Source organism: Pristiophorus japonicus, chromosome 9 (assembly GCF_044704955.1).
Source record: "Pristiophorus japonicus isolate sPriJap1 chromosome 9, sPriJap1.hap1, whole genome shotgun sequence".
NCBI lineage: Eukaryota > Metazoa > Chordata > Chondrichthyes > Pristiophoridae > Pristiophorus > Pristiophorus japonicus.
This window is the reverse complement of record NC_091985.1, coordinates 202,381,479-202,396,478: the sequence shown is the minus strand read 5'-3', so window position 1 is coordinate 202,396,478 and position 15,000 is coordinate 202,381,479. Positions and strand designations below refer to the sequence as shown.

The 15,000-nt window shown below is 44.5% G+C and overlaps 1 protein-coding gene across 1 annotated transcript; it reads left to right on the top strand.

The window, feature by feature from the left end:
• The first annotated feature begins 9,849 nt into the window (after positions 1-9,849).
• On the top strand, positions 9,850-10,214 carry LOC139273431 (histone H4 type VIII-like). Its single transcript, XM_070890343.1, has one exon. It carries the CDS (start codon positions 9,900-9,902, stop codon positions 10,212-10,214), a length of 315 nt encoding a protein of 104 aa, XP_070746444.1. The 5' UTR covers positions 9,850-9,899.
• The last annotated feature ends 4,786 nt before the right edge of the window (positions 10,215-15,000 follow it).

The following is a 15,000-nucleotide window of genomic DNA, read 5'->3' as shown; positions in this document are numbered from 1 at the left end:
AAGAGGGACAGTGTTCACACTGCTCCCGTTCTGGTCTCTGTACGAACTCCCATTCTCGGTTTTTACACTGCGGGGAGTCCCGGGTTAATAAACGGATTGACCCGCAACAGGAATTGAAAAATAAACTCGAAAAGGGCTTGCGAGAGAATGAGGTGACTGAAATGTGAGTCTCATCCCCTAAACAAGCTCCTAATTCCTCGACAGGCGCTGTAAATGGGAACGAGCGACAAGGAACCGTGTTTGTAGCTTGAATATCAACAGCAGCCGAACGTCGAACCGGACAGTGAAGCTGCTTATGAGAAATCAAGACTAAATCCACAGCTGGAACTGCAAAGGTTCTTAAACACACATGTTCAGGAAATAATTACAGTAAATTGAGTCTAAAGGGTGATGCGCTTGTGCAGCTCTTTCAGAGAGGTTGAGGGTGGCTATTAAAAGAGCCGATATGTTTGGGGTTTGTTCTGTCAGGACAGCGTGGAGTTTTACTTGGAGCTGGCGTACTTGGTCACCACCTTTGTCCCTTCCGACACGGTGTGCTTGGCCAGCTCCCCGGGCAGCAGCAGGCGCACGGCGGTCTGGATCTCCCGGGAACTGATGGTGTTCGATTCTAGTATGTGAGTGTGTATTTTATTCTGTACCTGTCGATCTCTGGTATATGAGTGTGGCGTTTAATCTGTACCCGTCAGTTACTGGTATATGATTGTGGGGGTTATTCTGTACCTCTCAGTTTCGGTTATGTGATTGTGAGTTTTAATCGGTACCTGTCACTCTCTAGTATGTGAGTGTGGTGTTTATTCTGTACCTTGTACATGGCCTTCTTCGACCTTACAAAAGCCTTTGACACTATCAACCACGAGCGTCTATGGAGCGTCCTCCTTTGTTTCGGATGCCCCCAAAAGTTAGTCACCATCCTCCGTCTGCCCCACGACGAGATGCAGGCCGTGATCCTTAGCAACGGATCCATTACAGAGCCAATCCATGTCCAAACTGGGGTCAAACAGGGCTGCGACTTCAGCCCAACCCTCTTCTCAATCTTTCTCGCTGCCATGCTCCACCTCACAGTCAATAAGCTTACCACTAGAGTGGAACTAAACTACAGAACCAGTGGGAACCTGTTCAACCTTCGTCGACTCCAGGCCAGGTCCAACATAAGAACATAAGAATTAGGAACAGGAGTAGGCCATCTAGCCCCTCGAGCCTGCTCCGCCATTCAACAAGATCATGGCTGATCTGGCCGTGGACTCAGCTCCACTTACCCGTCCGCTCCCCGTAACCCTTAATTCCCTTATTGTTTAAAAATGTATCGATCTGTGATTTGAATACATTCAATGAGCCAGCCTCAACTGCTTCCTTGGGCAGAGAATTCCACAGATTCACAACCCTCTGGGAGAAGAAATTCCTTCTCCCAGAGGGTTGTGAATCTGTGGAATTCTGTGTCTGGCATGCGAATCTAAGATCACCCCAACCTCTGTCATCAAGCTACAGTACGCAGACAACGCCTGCATCTGCATACATACAGAGGCTGAACTCCAGGACATAGTCGACGTATTCACTGAGGAGTACGAAAGCATGGGCCTTACACTAAACATCCGTAAGACAAAGGTCCACCAACCTGTCCCCACCGTACAGCACTGCCCCTCAGTCATCAAGATCCACGGCACGACCCTGGACAACATGGACCATTTCCCATACCTCGGAAGCCTCATATCAACAAGAGCAGACATTGACGATGAGATTCAACACCGCCTCCAGTGCACCCGTGCAGCCTTCGGCCGTCTGAAGAAGAGTGTTCAAAGACCAGGCCCTCAAATCTGCCACAAAGCTCATGGTCTACAGGGCTGTAGTAATACCCGCCCTCCTGTATGGCTCAGAGACATGGACCATGTACAGTAGACACCTCAAGTCGCTGGAGAAATATCACCAACTATGTCGCCACAAGATCCTGCAGGTCCCCGGGAGGACAGACTCACCAACGTTAATGTCCTTGACCGGGCCAATATCCCCAGCATTGAAGCACTGACCACACTTTATCAGCTCCGCTGGGCAGGCCACATTGTTCGCATGCCAGACACAAGATTCCCAAAGCAAGCGCTCTACTCAGAACGTCTTCATGGCAAACGAGCCAAAGGCGGGCAAAGGGAACGTTACAAGGACACCCTCAAAGCCTCCCTGATAAAGTGCAACATCCCCACTGACACCTGGGAGTCCCTGGCCAAAGATGGCCCTAAGTGGAGCACCTCGAGTCTCATCGCCGAGAGCATGCAGAAATCAAGCGCAGGCAGCGGAAAGAGCGTGCGGCAAACCAGTCCCATCCATCCTTTCCCACAATGACTATCTGTCCCACCTGTGACAGGGACTGTGGTTCTCGTATTGTATTGTTCAGTCACCTAAGGACACATTTTTAGAGTGGAAGCAAGTCTTCTTCGATTCCGAGGGACTGCCTCTGAATAAATATTCTGTACCTGTTAGTTTCTGGTATGGCTGTGGGGTTAATCTGCACCTGTCAGCTGCTTTGTGAGTGTGGATTTTATTCTGTTCCTCTTGGTTCTGCTATATGAATGTGGGTTTAATATCTAACTGTCAGTTTTTGGTATGTGAATGTGAGGTTTAATTCTATACGTATCAGTTTCTGGTGTGTGAGTGTGGTCTTTAATCTGTACCTGTCAATTTCTGGTATATGACTGTGGGCTTTATTCTGTAACTGTCAGTTTCTGTTATGTGACTGTGTATTTTATTCTGTACCTGTCAATTTCTGATGTATGACTGTGGGGTTAATCTGGAACTGTCAGTTTCTGGTATGTGAGTGTGGGTTTCTATTCTGCAACTGTCAGTTTCTGCCATATGTGTGTGGGTTTAATCTGTACCTGTCGGTATCTGATGTGTGAGCGTAGGTTTTATCCTGTACCTGTCAGTGTCTGGTATGTGAGTGTGGGGTGTAATCTGTACATATCAGATTCTAATATGCGAGTGGGTATTTTAATCTGTACCTGTCAGTTTCTGATATATGAGTGTAGGGTGCAATCTGTACCTGTCAGTATCTGCTATGAGTGTGGGTTACTATTCTGTACCCGTCAGTTTCTGGTATATGAGTGCGTGTTTATTCTGTACCTGTCAGTTTCTGATATATTAATGTGTATTTTATTCTGTACCTGTCAGTCTCTGGTATGTGAGTGTGTTCTTTTTTTCTGTAACTGTCAGTTTATGATATGTGAGTGTGCATTTTATTCTAGACATTTCAATCTCTGGTATGCGAGTGCGGGGTTTAAGCTGTACCTACCAGTTTCTGGTATGCGAGTGTATATTTTATTCTGTACCTGTCAGTTTCTGGTATATGAGTGTGTATTTTATTACCTGCCTATCTCTGGGATGTGAGTGTGTGTTTAACCGATACCTGTCAGTTTCTGGTATGTGAGTGTGTGTTTTAATTTGGACCTGTCAGTTTCTGGAATATGTATGTGTATTTTATTCGATACCTGTCAGTTTCTGAAAAATGAGTGTGCTGATTAATCTGTACCTGTCAGTTTCTGATATGAGCGTGAGGTTTAATCTGTACCTGGCAGTTTCTAGTATGTGAGTGTGCATGATATTCTGTACCTGTCAGTTTCTGATATATGAATGTGTGTTTAAATTGTGCCTGTCAGTTTTTGGTAAATGAGTGTGTGTTTAATCTGTATCTGTCAGTTTCTGGTATATGAGTGTGGGTTTAACCTGTACCTGTCAGTTTCTGGTATATGAGTGTGTGTTTAAATTGTGCCTGTCAGTTTTTGGTAAATGAGTGTGTGTTTAATCTGTACCTGTCAGTTTCTGGTATATGAGTGTGGGTCTAACCTGTACCTGTCAGTTTCTGGTTTACGAGTGTGGGTTTAATCTGTACCTGTCATTTCTGTATGAGTGTGGGTTTTATTCTGTATCTGTCAGTTTCTGGTAAAAATAAATGTGGGATTAATCTGTACCTGTCAGTTTCTGGTATTGGAGTGTTGGTTTTATCCCACAGCTGTCAGTGTCTGGTATATGAGTGTGGGTTTAATATGTAACCATCAGTTTCTGCTAAAAAGTGTGTGGTTTAATCTGTACCTGACAGTTTCTGGTCTGTGAGTGTGGGTTTTAATCTGTACCTATCAGTTTCTGGTGTGCAAGTGTGGGTTTTATTCTGTATATTTCAGTATCTCGTATATGAATCTGATCTGTTTCAATGGTGAAACAGCATTGGATCCTACCGCTCCAGTGGCCGTAAGATTCACAATGTAACTCAGCCACTTCGGACCACTGTTGGAGTGACAGCTTCTGCTGCCTGTGATAATAGGATTGAGGCCGGTTCTGTGTCTCTGCGCTCTGTGAGTGATAATGCACTCACTGTGAGAAGGAGCTGCTTGCACTTTCCCCTGTATTCTAGGTGAAGGAAATATCAGATTTATACTGGCTCAATGAACTATTTTGCTTTGAGAATAATAATACCAGAAAAATATTAGTTATGATATGGACAACTGAGGCAGAGAATATAAAATAAAGTTGTAATGAATGGAAATGTTTATAATAAAGTAAAGTATCTGGAGAGAGGAAACCATGATACAAACAGTGTCCTTGTCACAGTTAACTCAAGAAACTAGGGTCCTGAACTTAAAGAAAGGTAACTTCGATGGTATGAGACGTGAATTGGCTAGGATAGACTGGCAAATGATACTTTAAGGGTTGACGGTGGATAGGCAATGGCAGACACTTAAAGATCACATGGATGACTTTCAACAATTGTATATCCCTGTCTAGTGTAAAGATAAAACGGGGAAGGTGGCTCAACCGTGGCTAACAAGGGAAATTAGGGATAGTTTTAAAACCAAGGAAGAGGCATATAAATTGGCCAGAAAAAGCAGCAAACCTGAGGACTGGGAAAAATTTAGAATTCAGCAGAGGAGGATAAAGGGTTTAATTAGGAGGGGTAAAATAGAGTATGAGAGTAAGCTTGCTGGGAACATAAAAAGTGACTGAAAAAGCTTCTATAGATATGTGAAGGGAAAAAGATTAATGAAGACAAATGTAAGTCCCTTGCAGTCAGAATCAGGTGAATTTATAATGGGGAACAAAGAAATAGCAGAACAATTGAACAAATACTTTGTTTCTGTCTTCACTAAGGAAGACACAAATAACCTTTCGGAAATACTAGGGGACCGAGGGTCTAGCAAGAAAGAGGAACTGAAGTAAATCCTTATTAGTCAGGAAATTGTGTTAGGGAAATTGATGGGATTGAAGGCCGATAAATCCCCAGGGCCTAACAGTCTGCATCCCAGAGTACTGAAGGAAGTGGCCCTAGAAATAGTGGATACATTGGTGGTCATTTTCCAACATTCTATAGACTCTCAATCAGTTCCTATGGATTGGAGGGTAGCTAATGTAAGCCCAATTTTTAAAGAAGGAGGGAGAGAAAACACGGAATTATAGACCGGTTAGCCTGACATCGGTAGTGGGGAAAATGTTGGAATCAATTATTAAAGACGTAATAGCAGCGCATTTGGAAAGCAGTGACAGGATCGGTCCAAGACAGCATGGATTTATGAAAGGGAAATCATGCTTGACAAATCTTCTAGAATTTTTTGAGGATGTAACGAGTAGAGTGGACAAGGGAGAACCAGTGGATATGGTATATTTGGACTTTCAAAAGGCTTTTGACAAGGTCCCATACAAGAGATTAGTGTGCAAAATTAAAGCACATCGTATTGGGGCTAATATATTGACATGATAGAGAACTGGTTTGCAGACAGGAAGCAAAGAGTCAGAATGAATGGGTCCTTTTCAGAATGGCAGGCAGTGACAGTGCTGGGACCCCAGCTATTTACAATATACATTAATGATTTGGACAAAGGAATTGAATGTAATATCTCCAAGTTTCCAGATGACACTAAGCTGGGTGGCAGTGTGAGCTGTGAGGAGGAAGCTAAGAGGCTGCAGGGTGACTTGGACAGGTTAGGTGAGTGGGCAAATGCATGGCAAATGCAGTATAATGTAGAAAAATATGAAGTTATCCACTTTGGTGGCCAAAACAGGAAGGCAGAATATTATTTGAATGGTGACAGATTAGGAAAAGGGGAGGTGCAACGAGACCCGAGTGTCATGGTGCATCAGTCATTGAAAGTTGGCATGCAGGTACAGCAGACGGTGAAGAAGGCAAATGGCATGTTAGCCTTCATAGCGAGAGGATTTGAGTATAGGAGCAGGGAGGTCTTACTGCAGTTGTACAGGGCCTTGGTGAGGCCACACCTTGGGGAGGGCATCAAACAGGAAATTAGGGCTGCATGCAATAAAGGTGTAGCAGTTATTATGGGTGACTTTAATATGCATATAGATTGGGCTAACCAAACTGGAAGCAATACGATGGAGGAAGATTTCCTGGAGTGCATAAGGGTTGGTCTTCTAGACCAATATGTCGAGGAACCAACTCGGGGGGAGGCCATCTTAGACTGGGTGTTGTGCAATGAGAGAGGATTAATTAGCAATCTCGTTGTGCGAGGCCCCTTGGGGAAGAGTGACCATAATATGGTGGAATTCTACATTAGGATGGAGAATGAAACAGTTAATTCAGAGACCATGGTCCAGAACTTAAAGGAGGGTAACTTTGAAGGTATGAGGCGTGAATTGTATAGGATAGATTGGCGAATGATACTTAAGAAGTTGACAGTGGATCGGCAATGGCAGACATTTAGAGACCGCATGGATGAACTACAACAATTGTACATCCCTGTCTGGCGTAAAAATAAAAAAGGGAAGGTGGATCAACCGTGGCTATCAAGGGAAATCAGGGATAGTATTAAAGCCAAGGAAGTGGCATACAAATTGGCCAGAAATAGCAACGAATCCGGGGACTGGCAGAAATTTAGAACTCAGCAGAGGAGGACAAAGGGTTTGATTAGGGCAGGGAAAATAGAGTACGAGAAGAAGCTTGCAGGGAACATTAAAACGGATTGCAAAAGCTTCTATCGATATGTAAAGAGAAAAAGGTTAGTAAAGACAAACGTAGGTCCCCTGCTGTCAGAATCGGGGGAAGTCATAACGGGGAACAAAGAAATGGCAGACCAATTGAACAAGTACTTTGGTTCGGTATTCACCAAGCAGGACACAAACAACCTTCCGGATATAAAAGGGGTCAGAGGGTCTAGTAAGAAGGAGGAACTGAGGGAAATCCTTATTAGTCGGGAAATTTGGTTGGGGAAATTGATGGGATTGAAGGTCGATAAATCCCCAGGGCCTGATGGTCTGCACCCCAGAGTACTTAAGGAGGTGGCCTTGGAAATAGCGGATGCATTGACAGTCATTTTCCAGCATTCCATAGAGTCTGGATCAGTTCCGATGGAGTGGAGGGTAGCCAATGTAACCCCACTTTTTAAAAAAGGAGGGAGAGAGAAAACAGAGATTTATAGACCGGTCAGCCTGACATCGGTAGTGGGTAAAATGATGGAATCAATTATTAAGGATGTCATAGCAGCGCATTTGGAAAGAGGTGACATGATAGGCCCAAGTCAACATGGATTTGTGAAAGGGAAATCATGCTTGACAAATCTTCTGGAATTTTTTGAGGATGTTTCCAGTAGAGTGGACAAGGGAGAACCAGTTGATGTGGTGTATTTGGACTTTCAGAAGGCTTTCGACAAGGTCCCACACAAGAGATTAATGTGCAAAGTTAAAGCACATGGGATTGGGAGTAGTATGTTGACGTGGAATGAGAACTGATTGGCAGACAGGAAGCAAAGAGTAGGAGTAAATGGGTACTTTTCAGAATGGCAGGCAGTGACTAGTGGGGTACCGCAAGATTCTGTGCTGGGGCCCCAGCTGTTTACATTGTACATTAATGATTTGGACGAGGGGATTAAATGTAGTATCTCCAAATTTGCGGATGACACTAAGTTGGGTGGCAGTGTGAGCTGCGAGGAAGATGCTATGAGGCTGCAGAGTGACTTGGATAGGTTAGGTGAGTGGGCAAATGCATGGCAGATGAAGTATAATGTGGATAAATGTTTGTTTTTACCACCAAAGTGGATAACCTGAGAGACAGACTATTATCTGAATGGTGACAGATTAGGAAAAGGGGAGGTGCAACGAGACCTGGGTGTCATGGTACATCAGTCATTGAAGGTTGGCATGCAGGTACAGCAGGCGGTTAAGAAAGCAAATGGCATGTTGGCCTTCATAGCGAGGGGATTTGAGTACAGGGGCAGGGAGGTGTTGCTACAATTGTACAGGGCCTTGGTGAGGCCACACCTGGTGTATTGTGTACAGTTTTAGTCTCCTAACTTGAGGAAGGACATTCTTGCTATTGAGGGAGTGCAGCGAAGGTGCACCAAACTGATTCCCGGGATGGCGGGACTGACATATGAAGAAAGACTGGACCGACTAGGCATTCACTGGAATTTAGGAGAATGAGAGGGGATCTCATAGAAACATATAAAATTCTGAGAGGATTGGACAGGTTAGATGCAGGAAGAATGTTTTTGATGTTGGGGAAGTGCAGAACCAGGGGTCACAGTCTCAGGATAAGGGGTAAGGCATTTAGGACCGAGAAGAGAACTTCTTCACTCAGAATTGTGAACCTGTGGAATTCTCTACCACAGAAAGTTGTTGAGACCAGTTCGTTAGATATATTCAAAAGGGAGTTAGATGCGGCCCTTACGGCTGAAGGGATCAAGGGGTATGGAGAGAAAGTAGGAATGGGGTACTGAAGTTACATGATCAGACTTGATCATATTGAATGGCGGTGCAGGCTCGAAGGACCGTATGGCGTACTCCTGCACCTATTGTCTATGTTTCTGACCTCACTGCAGTACAGCGGCACTCAGATTTTCCACACCAGGTGTGTAGGATGGTTTTATAGAAAGTTATCAGCATCCAGACACAATACAAATCCGGCACTGGTTCATGAATGGGATCACCCGATTGATACAGTCGAGATTTATAACTTCCTCTCCCATAGGACTACCTGTAAAATTCTGAATCACTTTCTGGATTATAACTACAGGTACCTGGGCTGTACCACAATTGTTCTCAGTCTATTAGAACCAAGTTAAGGGCCTGTGCAGTCAACAGAATGTATCTTAGGGAGCGACAATGTATCTCTCGATCACCTTCAACATGGTTCTGGAGAACTCAACGCACTGAAACAAAACGGAATGTTCACTTTCACACTTTCTGTCCTGGTGCCTGCAATAGATGCACTTTGTGACACTTCTCACATCCTCACTGTCAAGCTGTGTTTCCACTGTTCAATGTCCAAGAAGAGCAGACATGGTGAGATTGGGAATCAGGAACATTTACTACTGATTTGGTGAAAGAATGCAACAATGACTTGAAAGAGTGCGGTGATTAACTTTCTCTGTTGCCTTACACTGTACACACACAACCCGGGATATCTCCGCTCCCTTCCCCCACTCACTCCATGTTCCCAAACTACTTCCTGCTCTACTCTGCCTCTTACAAACAGCCCCCGATACCCCGACACAAAGCCCATTTACGGACACAGTCTCAATGTGATGAGCTGCTGGAAGGAGGCTGCTGTTTGCTCCCTTACTTGGGCCCGGGATATCTCCGCTCCCTGATGTGTTCAACGATCATCAGCCAAGCACAGAGGAAACGGCAGCCGCTGGGGGAGGGGAGGTCACAAGGGCCCTTCCCGTCGGGTTAAACACTGGGCGGGGAGAGGGTGCCGGGAAGGAGCAGGCAAGTATTTCAATGCTGGAGCATGAAGTCTGGAGGCGGATCTGGAAGCTCAGAGGCCACTGTCTCTGCTCAACCTGTCACCCTGATTCTGGTTCCTCCTTGCCTCTCTCACACTCGCCTTCCTCAACCAGGTCTGGGCTGGCTTCATAAACACATCTGGATGGCGAGAGTTTATCATTCAATTTATGTTCCTGTGAAGAATTATGATGTCTGGCCGAGGTAAAGGAGGCAAAGGACTTGGTAAAGGCGGAGCCAAATGCCACCGTAAAGTGCTCAGTGATAACATCCAGGGTATCACCAAACCTGCCATCTGCCACCTGGATCGCTGTGGCGGTGTCAAGTGGATCTCGGGCCTGATCTACGAGGAGACCCGCGGGGTGCTGAAGGTTTTCCTGGAGAATGTGATCAGGGATGTGGTCACCTACACTGAACACACCAAACGCAAAATGGTCACAGCCATGGATATGGTGTACGCTCTGAAGCGGCAGAGCCGCACTCTCTATGGATTCGGCGGCTGAACAACATGACCCTGGGGCAGTTTGACTATTTTTCTGATCATTTTCTCACCAGATTGACAATCATAGAATCATGGAAATTTACAGCACGGAAGGAGGCCATGTCCATGCCAGCCAACAGGAGGCTATCCGACCTAATCCCACTTCCCAGCTCTAGGTCCGCAGGTTACAGCGCCTCAAGTGCTTTTTAAAAACGTGGTGAGGGTTTCTGCCTCAGCCACCCTTTCAGGCAGTGAGCTCCAGACCCCCAACACCGTCTGGGTGGAGAAATCTCCCCTCAAATCACCTCTAAACCTTCTACCAATTACTTTAAATTTATGCACCTAGTTGTTGACCCCTCTGCTCGGAAATAGGCCCTTTCTATTCACTATATCTAGGGCCCTCATAATTTTATACACCTCAGTCTCCTCTGTTTCAAGGAAAACAAACCCAGCCTATCCAATCTGTCCTCATAGCTAAGATTCTCCACTCCTGGCAACATCCTCGTAAATCTCCTCTGTACCCTCTCCAGTGCAATCACATCCTTCCTGTAATGCGGTGACCAGAACTCATGCAGTACTCTAACTGTAGCCTAACTAGTATTTTATACAGTTCAAGCATAATCACCCCTGCTCTTGTATTCTATGCCTCAGCTAATAAAAACAAGCATTCCGTATGCCTTCTTATCCACCTTATCTACCTGGCCTGCCAGCTTCAGGGATTTGTGGACATGCACTTGCTTTGTTCTTCTACACTTTTCAGTGACCTACCATTTAATGTGTATTCCCTTTCCTTGTTAGCCCTCCCCAAATGTATTACCTCACACTTCTCTGGATGGAATTCCATTTGCCACTGTTGTGCTCACCTGTGCTCAATAAGATCACCTCACATTCTTCTAAACTCCAATGAATATAGGCCTAAACTGCTCAACCTTTCTTCATAACCCCCTCATCTCACGAATCAACCTCGTGAACCTTCTCTGAACTGCCTCCAATCCAAAGAGACCAAAACTGTATAAAGTACTCCAGGTGTGGTGTCACCAACAACCTGTACAGTTGTAGCAGGTCTTCCCTACTTTTATACTCCATCCCCCTTGCAAAAGAGGCCAACATTCCATTTGCCTTCTTAATTACTTGCTGTACCTGCATGCTAACTTTTTGTGTTTCATGTACAAGGACCCGCAGATCCCTCTGTACTGCAGCATTTTCTAATCTTTCCCCATTTAAATAATTTGCTTTTATATTTTTCATACCAAAGTGGATAACCTCACATTTTCCCACATTATACTCCATCTCCCAAATTTTTGCTCACTCACTTAGCTTATCCATATCCCTTTGTAGATTCTTTGCGTCGTCCTCACAAATTGCTTTTCCACCTATCTTTGTATCATCAGCAAATTAAACTAAATTACTCTTGGTCCCTTCATCCAAGTCATTAATATAGATTGTAAATAGTTGAGTTCCCAGCACTGATCCCTGTGGCACCCCACTAGTTAGTTTGCCAACCTGAAAATGACCTATTTATCCCAATTCTGTTTTCTGTTCGTTAGCCAATCCTCTATCCATGTCAATATATTACTCCCAATTCCATGAGCTCTTATCTTGTGCAGTAACCTTTTATGTGGCACCTTATCGAATGCCTTCTAGAAATCCAAATACATGACACCTACTGGTTCCCCTTTATCCACCCTGCTCATTACATCCTCAAAGAACACCAATAAATTTGTCAAGCATGATTTCCCTTTCATAAAACCATGCTGACTCTGCTTGACTGTACCATGATCTTCTAAATGTCCTGCTGCTACTTCATCAATAATGGACTCCAGCATTTTCCCAATGACTGATGTTAGGCTAACAGTTTCCTGCTTTCTGTCTCCCTCCTTTCTTAAATAAGGGAATTACATTTGCTGTTTTCCAATCAAAAATCCAGGATCCAGGGATTTTTGGCAGATTACAACCAATGTAGCCACCATCTCTGTAGCCACTTCTTTTAATACCATAGGATGCAGGCCATTAGGTCCAGGGGACTTGTCCATCTTGTCCCCTCCCCATAGCCCCTTGATTATCCATTACTGGGATGCTCTTAGTGTCTTCTACAGTGAAGACCGATACAAAATATTTGTTCAAATTCTCTGCCACTTCTGTTTTCCATTATTAATTCCCTAGTCTCATCCTCTAAGGGACCAACTTAGCTACTCTCTTCCTTTTTATATACCTATGGAATCTCTTACTGTCTCTTTTTATATTTCTTGCTAGTTTACTCTCAATCTATCTCCTTTCCCTTTTTTCTTTTTTAGTCGTCTTTTGCTCTTTTCTAAAAAGTTCCCAATCTTCTGGCCTTCCACTAATCTTCGCAACATTGTATGCTTTTGTTTTCAATTTGATGCCATCCATTACTTCTTAGAAACATAGAAAATAGGTGCAGGAGTAGGCCATTCGGCCCTTCGAGCCTGCACCACCATTCGATAAGATCATGGCTGATCATTCACCTCAGTACCCTTGTCCTGCTTTCTCTCCATACCCCTTGATCCCTTTAGCCGTAAGGGCCATATCTAACTCCCTCTTGAATATATCCAATGAACTGGCATCAACAACTCTCTGCGGTAGGGAATTCCACAGGTTAACAACTCTCTGAGTGAAGAAGTTTCTCCTTATCTCAGTCCTAAATGGCTTACCCCTTATCCGTAGACTATGTCCCCTGGTCCTGGACTTCCCCAACATCGTAAACATTCTTCCTTCATCTAACCTGTCCAGTCCCATCAGATTTTTATATGTTTCTATGAGATCCTCTCTCATCCTTCTAAACTCCAGTCAATACAGGCCCAGTCAATCCAGTCTCTCCTCATATGTCAGTCCAGCTATCCCGGGAATCAGTCTGGTTAATCTTCGCTGCACTCTCTCAATAGCAAGAACGTACTTCCTCAGAATCGGAGACCAAAACTGAACACAATATTCCAGGTGAGGCCTCACTAAGGCCCTGTACAACTGCAGTAAGATCTCCCTGCTCCTATACTCAAATCCCCTAGCTATGAAGGCCAACATACCATTTGCCTTCTTCAGCACCTGCTGTACCTGCATGCCAACTTTCAATGACTGATGTACCATGACATCCAGGTCTCGTTGCACCTCCCCTTTTCTTAATCTGCCACCATTCAGATAATATTCTGCCTTCGTGTTTTTGCCACCAAAGTGGATAACCTCACATTTATCCACATTATACTGCATCTGCCACGTGTTTGCCCACTCACCTAACCTGTCCAAATCACCCTGCAGCCTTTTAGCGTCCTCCTCACAGCTCACACTGCCACCCAGCTTAGTGTCATCTGCAAACTTGGAGATATTACACTTAATTCCCTCATCCAAATCATTAATTTATACTGTAAATAGCTGGAGTCCCAGTACTGAGCCCTGCGGCACCCCACTAGTCACTGCCATTCTGCAAAGGACCCATTTATCCCGACTCTGTGCTTCCTATCTGCCAACGTTCTCTATCCACGTCAGTATATTACCCCCAATACCATGTGCTTTAATTTTGCACACCAATCTCTTGTGTGGGACATTGTCAAAAGCCTTTTGAAAGTCCAAATACACCACATCCACTGGTTCTCCCTTGTCCACTCTACCAGTTACATCCTCAAAAAATTCTTAGTTAACCATGGCTGGTTCTTCTTAAGAATCTTTCTTTCTCACTGGAATATATCTTTGCTGAGAGTTATAAAATATCTCCTTAAATGTCTATCACTGCTTATCTACCATCTTACCCTTTCTTTGCAATTGTCTTTATTTAAGTTCAGGGCACGAGTACGAGACCCAAGTTTCTCAGCCTCAAACTGAATTTGAAATTATACCATGTTATGATCACTCTTCCCAAGAGGATCCTTTACTATGAGATCATTAATTACACATTACCAGATCTAAAATAGTCTGCTCCCTGGTTGGCTCTACATCGTATTGTTCTAAGAACATCCCGAATACACTCTATGAACTCTTCCTTAAGGCTACCTTTGCCAATTTGATTTGTCCAATCAAAAAGATTAAAATCGCCCATGATTATTGCAGTATTTCTTACAAGCCTCCATGTGTTGTTGATTTATATGCTGTCCTGCAGTGTAGCTACTGTTAGGGGGCCTATAGACTACTCCTACCAGTGATTTCTTTCCCTTATTATTTCTTATCTTGACACAAACTGGTTCTACATCTTGATCTTCTGAGAAGAAAAGGCTGGTGTTTACAACCATCTTCAGCCAGATGTGCCGAGAGGATGATCCATATCGGCCTCCTCCGAAGGAAGCCAGTCTTCAGCCAATTCGATTCACTCCACGTGATATCAAAAACAGCTGAATGCATTGGATACAGCAAAGGCTATGGGTTCCGACAATACACCGGCTGTTGTGCTGAAGACTTGTGCTCCAGAACTAGCCGCACCTCCAGCCAAGTTGTTCGAGTACAGTTACAACACTGGCATCGATGCGACAATGTGGAAAACTGCCACAAAAAGCAGGACAAATCCAATCTGGTCAATTACTGCCCCATCAGTCTATTCTCAATCATTAGCAAAGTGATGGAAGTTGTCACCAACAGTGGTATCAAGCGGCACTTACTCACCAATAACTTGCTCACCGATACCCAATTTGGGTTCCGCCAGGACCACTTGGCTCCAGACCTCATCACAGCCTTGGTCCAAACATGGTCAAAAGAGCTGAATTCCAGAGGCAAAGTGAGAGTGACTGCCCTCGACATCAGGGCAGCATTTGACCGAGTGCGGCATCAAGGAGCTGTAGTAAAACTGAAGTCAATGGGAATCTGGGGGA